The sequence below is a fragment of the Mytilus galloprovincialis genome, chromosome 4 (assembly GCF_965363235.1).
Source record: "Mytilus galloprovincialis chromosome 4, xbMytGall1.hap1.1, whole genome shotgun sequence".
NCBI classification, from domain to species: domain Eukaryota; kingdom Metazoa; phylum Mollusca; class Bivalvia; order Mytilida; family Mytilidae; genus Mytilus; species Mytilus galloprovincialis.
The window spans coordinates 54,457,903-54,471,301 of NC_134841.1; the positions used below are offsets into that span (position 1 = coordinate 54,457,903).

General features: G+C 32.5%; 1 protein-coding gene across 4 annotated transcripts in view; it reads left to right on the forward strand.

Moving 5' to 3' along the window:
- Positions 1 to 13,399, forward strand: part of LOC143072453 (uncharacterized) — a 38,324-nt gene that overhangs the window by 5,079 nt on the left and 19,846 nt on the right. For all 4 annotated transcript variants that reach the window (XR_012977188.1, XR_012977189.1, XM_076247376.1 and 1 more), the window contains exons 3-4: positions 6,557 to 6,676; positions 8,172 to 8,272. Coding sequence is in view for 2 of the 4 variants with exons in the window: in XM_076247376.1 (XP_076103491.1) it covers positions 6,559 to 6,676; positions 8,172 to 8,272 (219 nt within the window). In the remaining 2 variants the exon portion in view is untranslated. The remainder of the gene's footprint in view (positions 1 to 6,556; positions 6,677 to 8,171; positions 8,273 to 13,399) is intronic.

Sequence of the window (13,399 nt, forward strand, 5' to 3'; positions counted from 1 at the left end):
TGTTTTTGGTTATTATCTTGAATATTATTATAGATAGAGATAAACTGTAAACAGCAATAATGTTTGGCAAAGTTAGATTTACAAATAAGTCAACATGACTGAAATGGTCAGTTGACCCTTTTAGGAGTTATTGCCCTTTATAGTCAATTTTTAACCATTTTTCATAAATCTTGGTTATCTTTTACAAAAATCTTCTCCTCTGAAACTACTGGGCCAAATTAATTAAAACTTGGCCACGATCATCTTTGAGGTACCTTGTTTGAAAAATGTGTCCGATGACCTGGCCATCCAACCAAGATGGCCACCACGGCTAAAAATAGAACAGGGGTAAAATGTAGTTTTTTGCTTATAACTGTGAAACCAAATCATTTAGAGGAAATCTGACAAGGAGTTAAATTGTTAATTAAGTCAATATATATCTGCCCTGAAATATTCAAATGAATTGGACAATTGTTGGGTTGCTGTCCTCAAATTGGTAATTTTTAAAGAAATTTTGCTGTTTTTGGTTATTATCTTGAATACTATTATAGATAGCGATAAACTGTAAACAGCGATAATGTTCATCAAAGTAAGATCTACAAATAAGTCAACATGACCTAAATGGTCAATTTACCGCTTAAGGAGTTATTGCCCTTTATAGTCAATTTTTAACAATTTTCATTAATTTGGTAAATTTATGTAAATTTTTACCAAATATTTTTCTCTGTTACTAATGGGCAAAGTTCATTATAGATATAATTGTAAGAAGCAAGAACGTTCAGTAAAGTAAGAACTTCAAACACATCACCATCACCAAAATACAATTTTGTCATGAATCCATTTGTGTCCTTTGTTTAATATGCACATAGACCAAGGTGAGCGACACAGGCTCTTTAGAGCCTCTAGTTTATGATTACATGTTTTTACCCTTTTCTTCTTCTTTTTTAGTGATACCTTGCATACTTTTTCATATATTGAATGAATACTATATGTGGCATCATTCACATTCTTTTTGTCCAAGATAATTTCGTTATTCAAAAAATATTTCAGCTCATTTTGAATGACAGGATGTGTAAATGATTTCTGGAAATTTTGGATACTTTCTGTGTCCCATTTATACCTCAAAGGAAAGTCTTTCATATGACTTTTATTTTTTTCCAATTGGAAAGATGCTAAAATCTTAAAAGTGATTTTGCAATGGCAATCTGAAAAATTTGCCTTAAAATCAGATACATTAAAATATAAAATCTGCTGAAGAAGGCTTTGAGAACCTAAAGCATAATCAACTACACTGCATCCGTTAGGTTTGAAACATGTAAATTTACCAGTGCTATCACCACACATATGCCTATTCAAGATACGTAACTGATTACCTATACAAAATTCTAGCAAGTTTTTCCCTCTGGAATCAGTAATTAAATCTTTACTGAACCTTTCCTCTGTAAAACAGTCTACATCATAACTTTCATCAAATAAAGGAACATGGGAGGTGCTGTCACCATCAATATAGTCTTTTTCTGACCCAGTTCTGGCATTAAGATCCCCTACTAACAGGATGTCCCCTATAGACCCATAACTATCAGTTATATCCTTTTCTATTATCTCCAATAGGTCTGTTTGGCTTTTGGGAGCATAGTATATCAAGCACAGATATATATCTTTGTTTAAATTGAAAAAATCTTTCTTCAATTTTAGCCATTGGTATTCTGAGGTCCCGTTATTTAAAAAATTTACAACTTTACGAATTTCTTTGCGTATGAGAATCCCTAGACCACCAAAATATCTGTTATTTTTAGATTTTGGCCTGCAGAATGGGTAGTACAAAAAGTTTTCAAATTTCAAATGATGTTCATAGCCAACATGGGTCTCCGTTCATAATACTAAATCATTTTCTGCTAATTCTGATAAAAAATACTTATCATTTGACTTATCATGATGTTCTGACAACAACCCCCCAACATTCTGATAATTTTAACACTGAATCTCAGACATCTGGACAGGATATATTACTTGGTATTAAACAGCATGATACAAACTGTGTAATGTTTGATAATGAGTCTATTAAATGTAGATAATTTATTATTACCTCTCCCTCAGGTCAGTTTAATAATTGATGTGAAATTATCCTATGTCTCTGTGTTTATTTTAGCAATAAGTGTTTGTATATATTATATAATCAATTTAGAAAACCATGCACTGACAGCTAATGATAAGATTTTTAATTCTTATGGTTTTAGTAAATCAAAAGGTATCAGGATTCGTTCTCATAATGTTAATAGGATTGAAAGTAAATATGAAGAAATTAAACATAACCTTATGTTTTCTGATAACCAACCTGATGTATTAGGATTGTGTGAAACATTTTTAACAAAACACACAACTGATAATGAATTACAAGTACCTGGTTATGTATTTGAAAGAAAGGACAGAACATCTTAAGGTGGGGGTGGTCTGATTGTTTACTTTTCTGAAACTATTAAATTTTTAAGAAAAAACAACATAGAAATAGGGGGTACGGAAACAATGTGGTTTGAAATTAAACCAGATTACAAAAAATCTTTTTTATTATGTTTTGCTTATAGGCCACCAAAATCACTGATAGATTGGGTTGATGATTTTGAAAAAGAAATAAGAATGGCAATGACCATGAATTCAGATATAACAATTATGGGTGATTTTAATTTTAATTTTAAAGCACCAAACAAACCTCCTCAAAAATGGCTAAATGTTTTAGATTCATATAATTTTCAACAACTGATTGAAAAAGCCACAAGGGTAACAAAAGATACTAGTACACTGATTGATCATATTTATGTCAATAATCCAAATATGGTAGAGGAATCACATGTGTGTAGATATGCAATAAGTGACCATTATCCTATCTGTTTAACAAGGAAAGAAGTCAACATAGGCAAAAAGAATACACACAGTACAATTACATATAGAAATTTTAAAAATTTCAACCAAAACAATTTTTTATTAGATCTGCAATCTACACCTTTTCATGAAATTGAATTTGAAGAAAACCCCTCTGACTGTCTACAATTGTTTTATGATATGTTGAACAAGGCTTTAGATAAACATGCTCCTGTTGTTAAAAAGAGAGTTAAAAGGGACAGGCAGCCTGAATGGTATAACAGTGAAATCATTTATGCTAGGAATATGAGAGATAAATATAATGCACTTGGTTAAAACTAAACAAATTGTAGATAACTCAAAAAAGAATTATTATGAAAATATGGTAAAAGACTCCAATGACCCTAAAACCTTATGGAAATGTCTTCACAGTCTGAACCCAAAAGTTAAAAATACACCATTTGAGTTAGCCACAGAAGATAACAATACAACTAAAAGTAAAAAATGTATAGCTGATACTTTTAATAACTTTTTCACTTCCTGTGCTGAAAAACTAAGAGAACAAGGAAATTATACACCTGTTAACAAAGCAGATTTTAGTAATCTAAGTAAATTTGTTAAAAATAAATTACATAAACATGAAAATTTTTCTATACCACCAGTGAACATGAATGAGCTATTTAATGAATAAGCAAAACTTGATATAAATAAAGCATCTGGTATGGATAATATTGGACCAAAAATCCTAAGATTAAGTGCCCCTTTTATTGCATCACCTCTCATATATATTTAACAGAATGATAGATACTGGTATATATCCTTCATTACTGAAGAATGCTAAGGTAACACCAGTTTTCAAGGATGGTGACAAGCTTCTAGCAACAAATTACAGACCTATATCTGTTCTTCCAACTTTATCAAAATTAATAGAAAAACATGTTTCTAATAAAATGTACAAATATTTATCAAAACTTAAACTTTTGCACCCTACACAATCTGGTTTCAGGCCGTAACATTCTTGTCAAACTGCACTTATCAATATCATTAACAAATGGTTGCAAGAAATGAATGATGGTAATTTAAATCTAGCAATTTTATTAGATTTTAAAAAAGCTTTTGATTTGGTAGATCATGATATTCTTTGTTTAAAGCTTAAAATTTATGGATTTAGTGAGGCTTCTGTTAGTTTTTTCAAGTCATTCCTCAATAACAGAAAACAGCAGGTAAACATTTGTAATGTTTATTCTGAACAACAACATGTAAAATTTGGTGTCCCCCAAGGTTCTATACTTGTTCCCCTATTGTTTGTATTATTTATAAATGACCTTCCCTTATGCATTGAAAATTGTGAAACAGACCTATATGCTGATGACACCACTCTTCATAAATCTGGGAAAAACATATAGAAAACATACATGATGATGTTCAAGAAGATTTATACAGGGTTGAAGAGTGGTGTAAAATGAACAACATGTTCATTAATGCAAATAAAACAAAATGTTTGGTTACTGGAACAAAACAGAAACTATCAATTCAGACCTGTCAACCAAACTTGATAATAAATTCAAAAGTACTACAAAATTCTTCATGTGAAAAATTATTAGGTGTTAAAATTAATGACAACACACTTAACTGGAAAAATCAAATTGACCAAGTTTGTGCTAATATATCATCCAGAATATACCTTCTTTCTAAAATAAAGAAATTTTTAGATATAAATGCAAGGAAAACATATTACAATGGGTATATTCTTCCCTTAATTGACTACTGCTGTATTATTTGGGGTGAATGTAAAAATGAAGGGATAACAAGAATTTTAAAACTCCAAAAAAGGGCAGCAAGATTAATTCTAGATGCAGATCCTTTATCCCCCTCAGCCCCCTTATTTAAAAAACTTGGATGGATGACAGTTGACAATAGAATAAAATACCACAAATATTTACTTCTATATAAATATATGCATATGGAAGCACCAATGTACCTAATTCAAAAATTTAAACTGAAATCAGATAATAATCCTTACTCCTTAAGAGGCGTCACTCAAGGTAATCTGATAGTTCCTAAGCCAAAAGCTGAACTATTTAAGAAATCCTTTGCTTATTCTGGATCAGTATTATGGAATGGACTACCATTGTAATATGTTGCTTTATGTTAGTGCCTTTGTCTTCTTCAGTAGCTCAATGATCTCGTAGATGTTTGGGTGAGCGTGTTTGAGTAGCTTCTTATGTTTGTTGTGCCATCCTTCCAGGTGATTTGTACATGGTGCAGGGTCCTTCTGTGTAATAGTGGTTCCATAGAAAGCGGTAGTTTTCAACCCAAAACCCTGTCACGTAATCTGTAAATGAAGTTGTAGCGGGTATGTTTTCAGTTTCTCCAATGTCTTCTAAAGTGTTTAGCCAAACATCGTCAACAAGGTGGGTGGAACAAGAGGCACCAGTAGTACTGCGGCTCGTCGTATGAGTTAAGTAATGTCTTCATTTTCTTTATAATAGGACTGTAGTCCATATTTCTGTGCCGTTCGCCATATACACTGGGTGAAGTGGAAGAAGCAGCCTTTCACGGATACCCCTGGACATACTGTCTGTGTTGCGTTGTTGGTTGCTGTCTCGTAGTCAATAGATTGTGTTTCTGGTTGAAGTTGTAACTGGTATTGTTGATAATGTCTACTGAACAGTTGCATATTCTAGTTGTTAAATTTAATTGGATAATTTAATATTTTACTAAATTTTGAAACAGTTTATTGTATTGAACATAAAAAAAAATTAAGTTGAATAAATTAAAAGATATTCAAATGAGATTTATTCTATTAAATTTTTAATCTTTAGTTTCTTTATTTCACTTTTCATCTTTTTTTCAGAATGTACCAATAAAAATATTTGTTGATAAATTGAAATATTTATTCATTTTAGTACACATTTTTTCCTATTTTTATTTTTATAAAATAAAACACATTATTCTGCCAAATATATATAAAATATAGAAAATTTTTGCACATTTTCCTTGATTTCATAGCAGAATATAATATTCTTTTTTAATTTTACAGGTAAAATAAAAGGTAAAAGATATGACTATAATTCAGAAATAAACTATAATTGTTAAAACAACAATTCCCTCTATGTTTGCATATACATGTAATTAAAAGTGGGCAAACCAGGATGACACCAAATAACTATGTGTAAATATCTGTTTTGATTGTATTGTAATTTGTATGTGAGGGCCTCAGGGAAGATTAGTTTATTGTAACTAACTGAGTTTACCCTCTTTAAATAAAGAATTTATTATTATTATATTATTATATATTCCAGCTGCATATGTTTAAGCTCTAAAGAAATGTTTGAAAACAAACAGAACGTATAAAAGAAATCGTAAATTGCAATTAATACGTCATTGGAATGCAACTGCAATACACATTCTGAGGTCACACAGGTTCATACAATACTCAGTCCGGTAGTGGGTGGAGCTTTAAAGCGATTTCTGTATAGTATACAGATACAGCATAGCAATATCTGTAGGGCTGTATCTGTATAGAACACCCAATTAAGGATAAAACCAATTATCAATTTATGGTCTCGATAATATGTACTAACATTTTATGTGTATTTTTTTACATACGTCATCTAATTAATCATGGAGATGACCTCTGAAGACTGCCAAGAGTCATATCATTTCACACATTATAATAAACATGAATATAATGTGGAACCTTTTTTTATTTTGACAGGAATGAATGAACAAAATGTTGATGAGATCGAAACACCTGGTCCACCTGAGATTAAAGAATTCACTGACAACATTCTTACAGCACCCATTTTGATATTTGATTTAGAAACTACTGGCCTTCGTGAGTGTATTTTTTTAAAACAAAGTTTTTGTAGCTCCCAAGCATCAAATAATGCTGCTTTTAGATGTCAATTTGGTTCAAGTTTAAAGTATACTAGATATCAAAGAGATGGGAGCCATCTCTGTGGGCCCCGCTGTGAATAATGTGCATTAAAAAATTGTATCTTTACCATAGGACATGGGTTTGTCAACTGAAATCAAAGTTTTTGACCTTGACCTTTGACCTATGAAGTTGTAAATAAATTATGACACACCCTTTGGTGTTGGTTTATAAACATGTCAAGTATAAACTTTGAAATGATAAAGGTTCTCAAGATATAGAGCGGACACGATCTTTACCATAGGACATGCGGTTGTCAACTGAAACCAAAGTTTTTGACCTTGACCTTTGACCTAGGAAGTTGCACATAAATTATGACACACCCTTTGGTGTTGGTTTATATACATGTCAAGTATAAACTTTGAAATGATAACGGCTCTCAAGATATAGAGCGGACACAATCTTTACCATAGGACATGGGGTTGTCAACTGAAACCAAAGTTTTTGACCTTGAACTATGCCCTAGGCAGTCGTTCATAAATTATGACACACCCTCTGGTGTTGGTTCATATACATGTCAAGTATAAACTTTGAAATCATAACGGTTCTCAAGATATAGAGTAGACACGATCTTCACCACAGGACACAGGGTTGTCAACTGAAACCAAAGTTTTTTTACCTTGACCTTTGACCTAGGAAGTTGTACATACATCATGACACGCCCTCTGGTGGTGGTTAATAAACATGTAAAGTATAAAGTATGAAATCATAATGGTTCTCTAGATATGGAGCGGACACAAAGTGTTACGGACGGACGGACAGACTGATCACTATAGGGGACCGCCTTTGGCGGGACCCTAATTAAATTCTCTCTCTATATATATATATGCTGACAATATATTTGCTTATTATATGATGCAGATAGTGATGTAATCAAATTGAAGCTTTTGGGTTAAAAATGAATAAAAAAACTAATCACATATAAAAAAGAAGATGTGGTATGATTGCCAATGAAACAACTTTTCATCAGAGACCAAATGACACAGAAATTAAAACCTTTAGGTCACCGTACTGCCTTCACCAATGAGCAATGCCAACACCGCATAGTCAGCTATATAAAAGGCCCAGAAATGATAAATGTAGAACAATTAAAAAAATAATACAAACTGCATAATTTATGTACCAAAAAAATATGATTGAAATACAAATATGTAACACAGCAACATATGACGACTACTGAATTACAGGCTCCTGACTTGGGACAGGCACATACATACAGATGTTGCAGGGTTGAACATGTAAGCAGGATCCCAACCATCCCTCTAACCTGTGACAGTTTTGTACAAATCAAAATTTCAGCATTAAGTTTTAAAGATGTACCTTTTTCTAGCAAAGATCTAATTGGCTTCTTTTATCACAAATTTTAATGCAGTAATATCATTATTTTTTTTTCCAGAGAGAACCTCTGATATTATACAGATAGCAGCCTTTTCCCAAAATAACAAATTCTCCAGCTATATAATGCCAAATAGAGCTATATCAAATGGGGCATCAGAGGTAACGAAGATATCAGTTATTGGCAGTCAAATGTATTATAATTTACAAGCTGTACCATCAAAACTACAAAACGAGGCATTCACTGATTTTAATGATTTTGTTAAGAGTTTTCTGGTCAAACCACTTCTTGTTGGCCACAACATCAAATGTTATGATTACCATGTGCTGTACAATTCCCTTAGATTTCATAATATGTGGAATGATTTTGCATCTAACATAAGTGGCTTTTTGGACACTTTGGAACTCTTTAAACTGTTATATCCAAAAAGACCATCTTATAGTCAAACAGCTTTGGTGCATGAACTGTTAGGTGAAACCTATTCTGCTCACAATGCAGTAGATGATACAGAAGTTCTGTACTGACTGGTTCAATCTAAGGGAGATATCAAAGGCAACATTCAGGCTTTAGTTTTTTCAGCAAATTATCCCAAAGAATTCAGTCATCAGCAAGACAACCTCCAATCTTTCACCGATGCCACTTTTTCTAAAGCTATTTCTAGAACCCTTGCATTGAAGGCTGCAAGATCAAATTTAAGATTAGAACATTTTAATATTGCTGTTAATGGATTAGATGGACTGAAGTCAGTTCTATCAAAACTAACTTATGAAGGAATTGTGAGAGTCACTACTAACAAGAAAGCTATTATAAAGATCTTTGACTTTCTTACCCGTGAAAGTTAAATTTCAAAATTAAACACTGTTCTAATATTCAAGATAACATGGGCATAATTCCTAAAAAAAATGCTATCATGGCTGAATTTCTAACATACATTGTATTCAAGATTTGACAAAAGAAGTTAAAAAAATCAAGTTAAATCACAATTCCATGATTAAGTTTGTTCTGATAACAGTTAATTAAAAGTAACTATAGGCTTATAATTGAATTGTTATGTCAGATGCACGTTTCGTCTACATAAGACACATCAGTGACGCTCAGATAAAGAAAATTAGAAAGCGAAACAATCACAAAGTTGAAGAATATGAGAATTGAATTTTTTTTTAAAAGTTGTGCCAAATACAACTAAGGAAATCTTTGCCTGGGATAAGAAAATCCTTAGTATTTAGAATAATTTTTTACTTTTTCAAACAGTAAATTCAAAACAAAACATGACCATATAATTGATATTCATGTCAACATCGAAGTGCAGGCTACAGGGCTGGGGATACTGTGGGTGACGAAACGTGACTTCAGTCCATCTAATCCATTTTTTTTTTTAATATATGAGTTATATTAGCCAATAAAGCTGAAACTTGATAATTTTTAAACTTTAATTTCATTTTCATATATATTAAATCAAAAAGTAATAAAGTTTGAAAATGTTTATTAATTACAGATAATTTTTGGCTCACCTGGTCCATCATCCAAGACGGCCGCCAGCACGGGACTTAGTTTAACATAGGGGAAATGCATACAAATGACTTCTTTTAGAGAACCACTGAATGGAACGAAACCAAACATAGCATGAATGTTCCTTATGAGGTGCTGACCAAGTGATGTTACTTTGTAGCCGATCAAACATCCAAGATGGCCGCCAGTGGGGGGACTTAGTTTAACAGAGGACCCTATGGGAAATGCATACAAATGATTTTTTATAAGGGAACCAATGAATGGAATGAAACCAAACATAGCATGAATGCTCCTTATGAGGTGCTGACCTAGTGTTGTTACTTTGTAGCCGATCCATCATCTAAGATGGCCGCCAGCGGGGGGACTTGGTTTAACATAGGACCCTACAGGAAATGCATACTAAAGTCTTCTTCTAGAGAACCATTAAATTGAATGAAACCAAACATAGAATGAATGTTCCTTTCATTAGGAGGTGCTGGCCAAGTGTTGTTACTTTGTAGCCGATCCATCATCTAAGATGGCCGCCAGCGGGGGGACTTGGTTTAACATAGGACCCTACAGGAAATGCATACTAAAGTCTTCTTCTAGAGAACCATTAAATTGAATGAAACCAAACATAGAATGAATGTTCCTTTCATTAGGAGGTGCTGGCCAAGTGTTGTTACTTTGTAGCCAAATTTTATCTTTGTTAATATGATTTCAAAAACCCAAGTAGAGTTAGGTGAGAGATACAGGCTCTTGAGAGCCTTTAGTTTTAATTATGTCCCTTGATGAATGAGAGTGTTCTGATTATTTAATATTGTTTTAATATATCCGATGGATCAATCTGTTATAGAGTTGTCACTGGCTCAGACGTACTTATAAATATAATTATTTTCTGTGACTGTATCTTACATTAATTTGTAGGATCCTTTCCTATAGATAATTTAGCTGATCTGTATAAATAACATCTCCATGCCTTATACATGTTATATATCATGTACTATAGTACGACGCTAGATTAAAACTGACGTGGAAAGGTAACACTCAGCCACAGTGCAGGCGATTTGGTGTCACAATATCTCAGTAGCATGGGTTCGAATCCCGGTGAGGGAAGAAAAAAAAAATTGCGAAAGCAAATTTACAGATCTAACATTATTGGGTTGATGTTTAGACGAGTTGTATATAAGTTGTATATATATATATATATATATACATACATTATTTTAAACATGTTGTAATATTTTTGGAGGAGTAATGCAGAAATGTTGTTAAAGTTTATGCGAAAAATCAGATCTATAAATGAATGGTTTGATGGAGTGGAATAGTTAGAAAATGAATAATAAGGAGTGTTTCTAATTTTTTAACATTGTATACTTCGTTAAGGCCAGTTAAAACTTTTTATAAACTATTGTGTAGTTTGAAAGTTTTTAGGTATGAACTAAAAGTATCTAATATAGGTTTTATGATATATAAACAATTTCTATTAGCAGTTAGACAATGTAAGATGTTTCAATTGAATATACTATATGCCATTAAAATGAACTGTATCTCCTTTTTAGCTGACCTGGCCGGAAGGGCCAAGTGAGCTTTTCCCATCAATTTGCGTCCGGCGTCCGGCGTCGTCCGTCATCCGTCGTCGTCGTTAACTTTTACAAAAATCTTCTCCTCTGAAACTACTGGGCCAAATTTTACCAAACTTGGCCACAATCATCATTGGGGTATCTAGTTTTAAAAATGTGTCCGGTGACCCGGCCAACCAACCAAGATGGCTGCCATGGCTAAAAATAGAACATAGGGCTTATAACTCAAAAACCAAAGCATTTAGAGCAAATCTGACAAAGGGTAAAATTGTTTATCAGGTCAAGATCTATCTGCCCTGAAATTTTCAGATGAATCTGACAACCCATTGTTAGGTTGCTGCCCCTAAATTGGTAATTTTAAGGAAATTTTACTGTTTTTGGTTATTATCTTGAATATTATTATAGATAGAGATAAACTGTAACAGCAATATTGTTCAGCAGAGTAAGATTTACAAATAAGTCAAGATGACCGAAATAGTCAGTTGACCCCTTTAGGAGTTATTGCCCTTTATAGTCAATTTTTAACCATTTTTCGTAAATCTTAATAATCTTTTACAAAAATTTTCTCCTCTGTCACTACTGGGCCAAATTAATTCTAACTTGGCCATAATCATCATTTGGGTATCTAGTTTAAAGAATATGTGGCGTGACCCTGCCAACCAACCAAGATGGCCTCCATGGCTAAAAATATAACATAGGGGTAAAATGTAGATTTTGGCTTATAACTCTAAAACCAAAGCATTTAGAGCAAATCTGACATAGGTAAAATAATCTATTAGGTCAAGATCTATCTGCCCTGAAATTTTCAGACAAGTCGGACAACCTGTTGTTGGGTTGCTGCCCCTGAATTAGTGATTTTAAGGAAATTTTGCAGTTTTTGCTTATTATCTTAATTATTATTATAGATAGAGATAAACTGTAACAGCAATAATGTTCAGCAAAGTAAGATCTACAAATAAGTCAACATGACCAAAATTGTCAGTTAACCCATTAAGGAAATATTGCCCTTTATAGTCAATTTTTAACCATTTTTCTAAAATTTTAGTAATCTTTTAAAAAATCTTCTCCTCTGAAACTACTCGGCCAAATTTAACCAAACTTGGCCACAATCATTATTTGGGTATCTAGTTTTAAAAATGTGTGGCGTGACCCTGCCAACCAACCAAGATGGCCACCATGGCTAAAAATAGTACATAGGGGTGAAATGTAGATTTTGGCTTATATCTCTGAAACCAAAGCATTTAGAGCAAATCTGACAGGGGATAAATTGTTTCTCAGGTCAAGATCTATCTGCCCTGAAATTTTCAGACAAAACAGACAACCTGTTGTTGGGTTGCTGCCCCAGAATTAGTAATTTTAAGGAAATTTTGCAGTTTTTGGTTATTATCTTGAATATTATAATAGATAGAGATAAACTGTAAACAGCAATAATGTTCAGCAAAGTAAGATCTACAAATAAGTCACATGACCAAAATTGTCAGTTTACCCCTTAAGGAGTTATTGCCCTTTATAGTCATTTTTTAACAATTTTCATAAATTTTTGTAAATTTTTAGAATATATTTTCCACTGTAATTACTGGGCCAAGTTCATTATAGATAGAGATAATTGTAGCAAGAAGAATATCCAGTAAAGTAAGATCTACAAACACATCATGATCAGAAAAACACAATTTTGTCATGAATTTATCTGTGTCCATTGTTTAATATGCACATAGACCAAGGTGAGCGACACAGGCTCTTGAGAGCCTCTAGTTTTTGTGTGGCAAATTCAGATTTGAATATAGAAAAGTTCAACTCTTTCACATGTCTTACATTTATATAGAAATATCCTATGATACACTTTCCGCACAAACCCTTTATTTGCTTTAAAACCCTCTGCTAGAAAAGTGGGTAGTATATAGTACTTTTTGGTATCTATGGTCCTTTCTACATTCTGTTCCAGATGTGTATTTTCAATATCTCAACCTACATAATGTATTTATTTAAAATTTTATGACTCTTAACAAAATGGAAAATCCCTTGTGTGCTTTATATTTTACATCTTAATGTCTTTTGAGTTTGCCAGGGATAAATATGGATATTACTTATATTACCAAGTCGTCAAACTTTGGACAGTGTTTGTGTCGATTATTGGGCATGGCTTGCAGTTTTTCTAGTTGTCAAATGTAACAATCAGTATCAGTTTTGATATATTGCAGTCTGCACAGAAAACTTTTC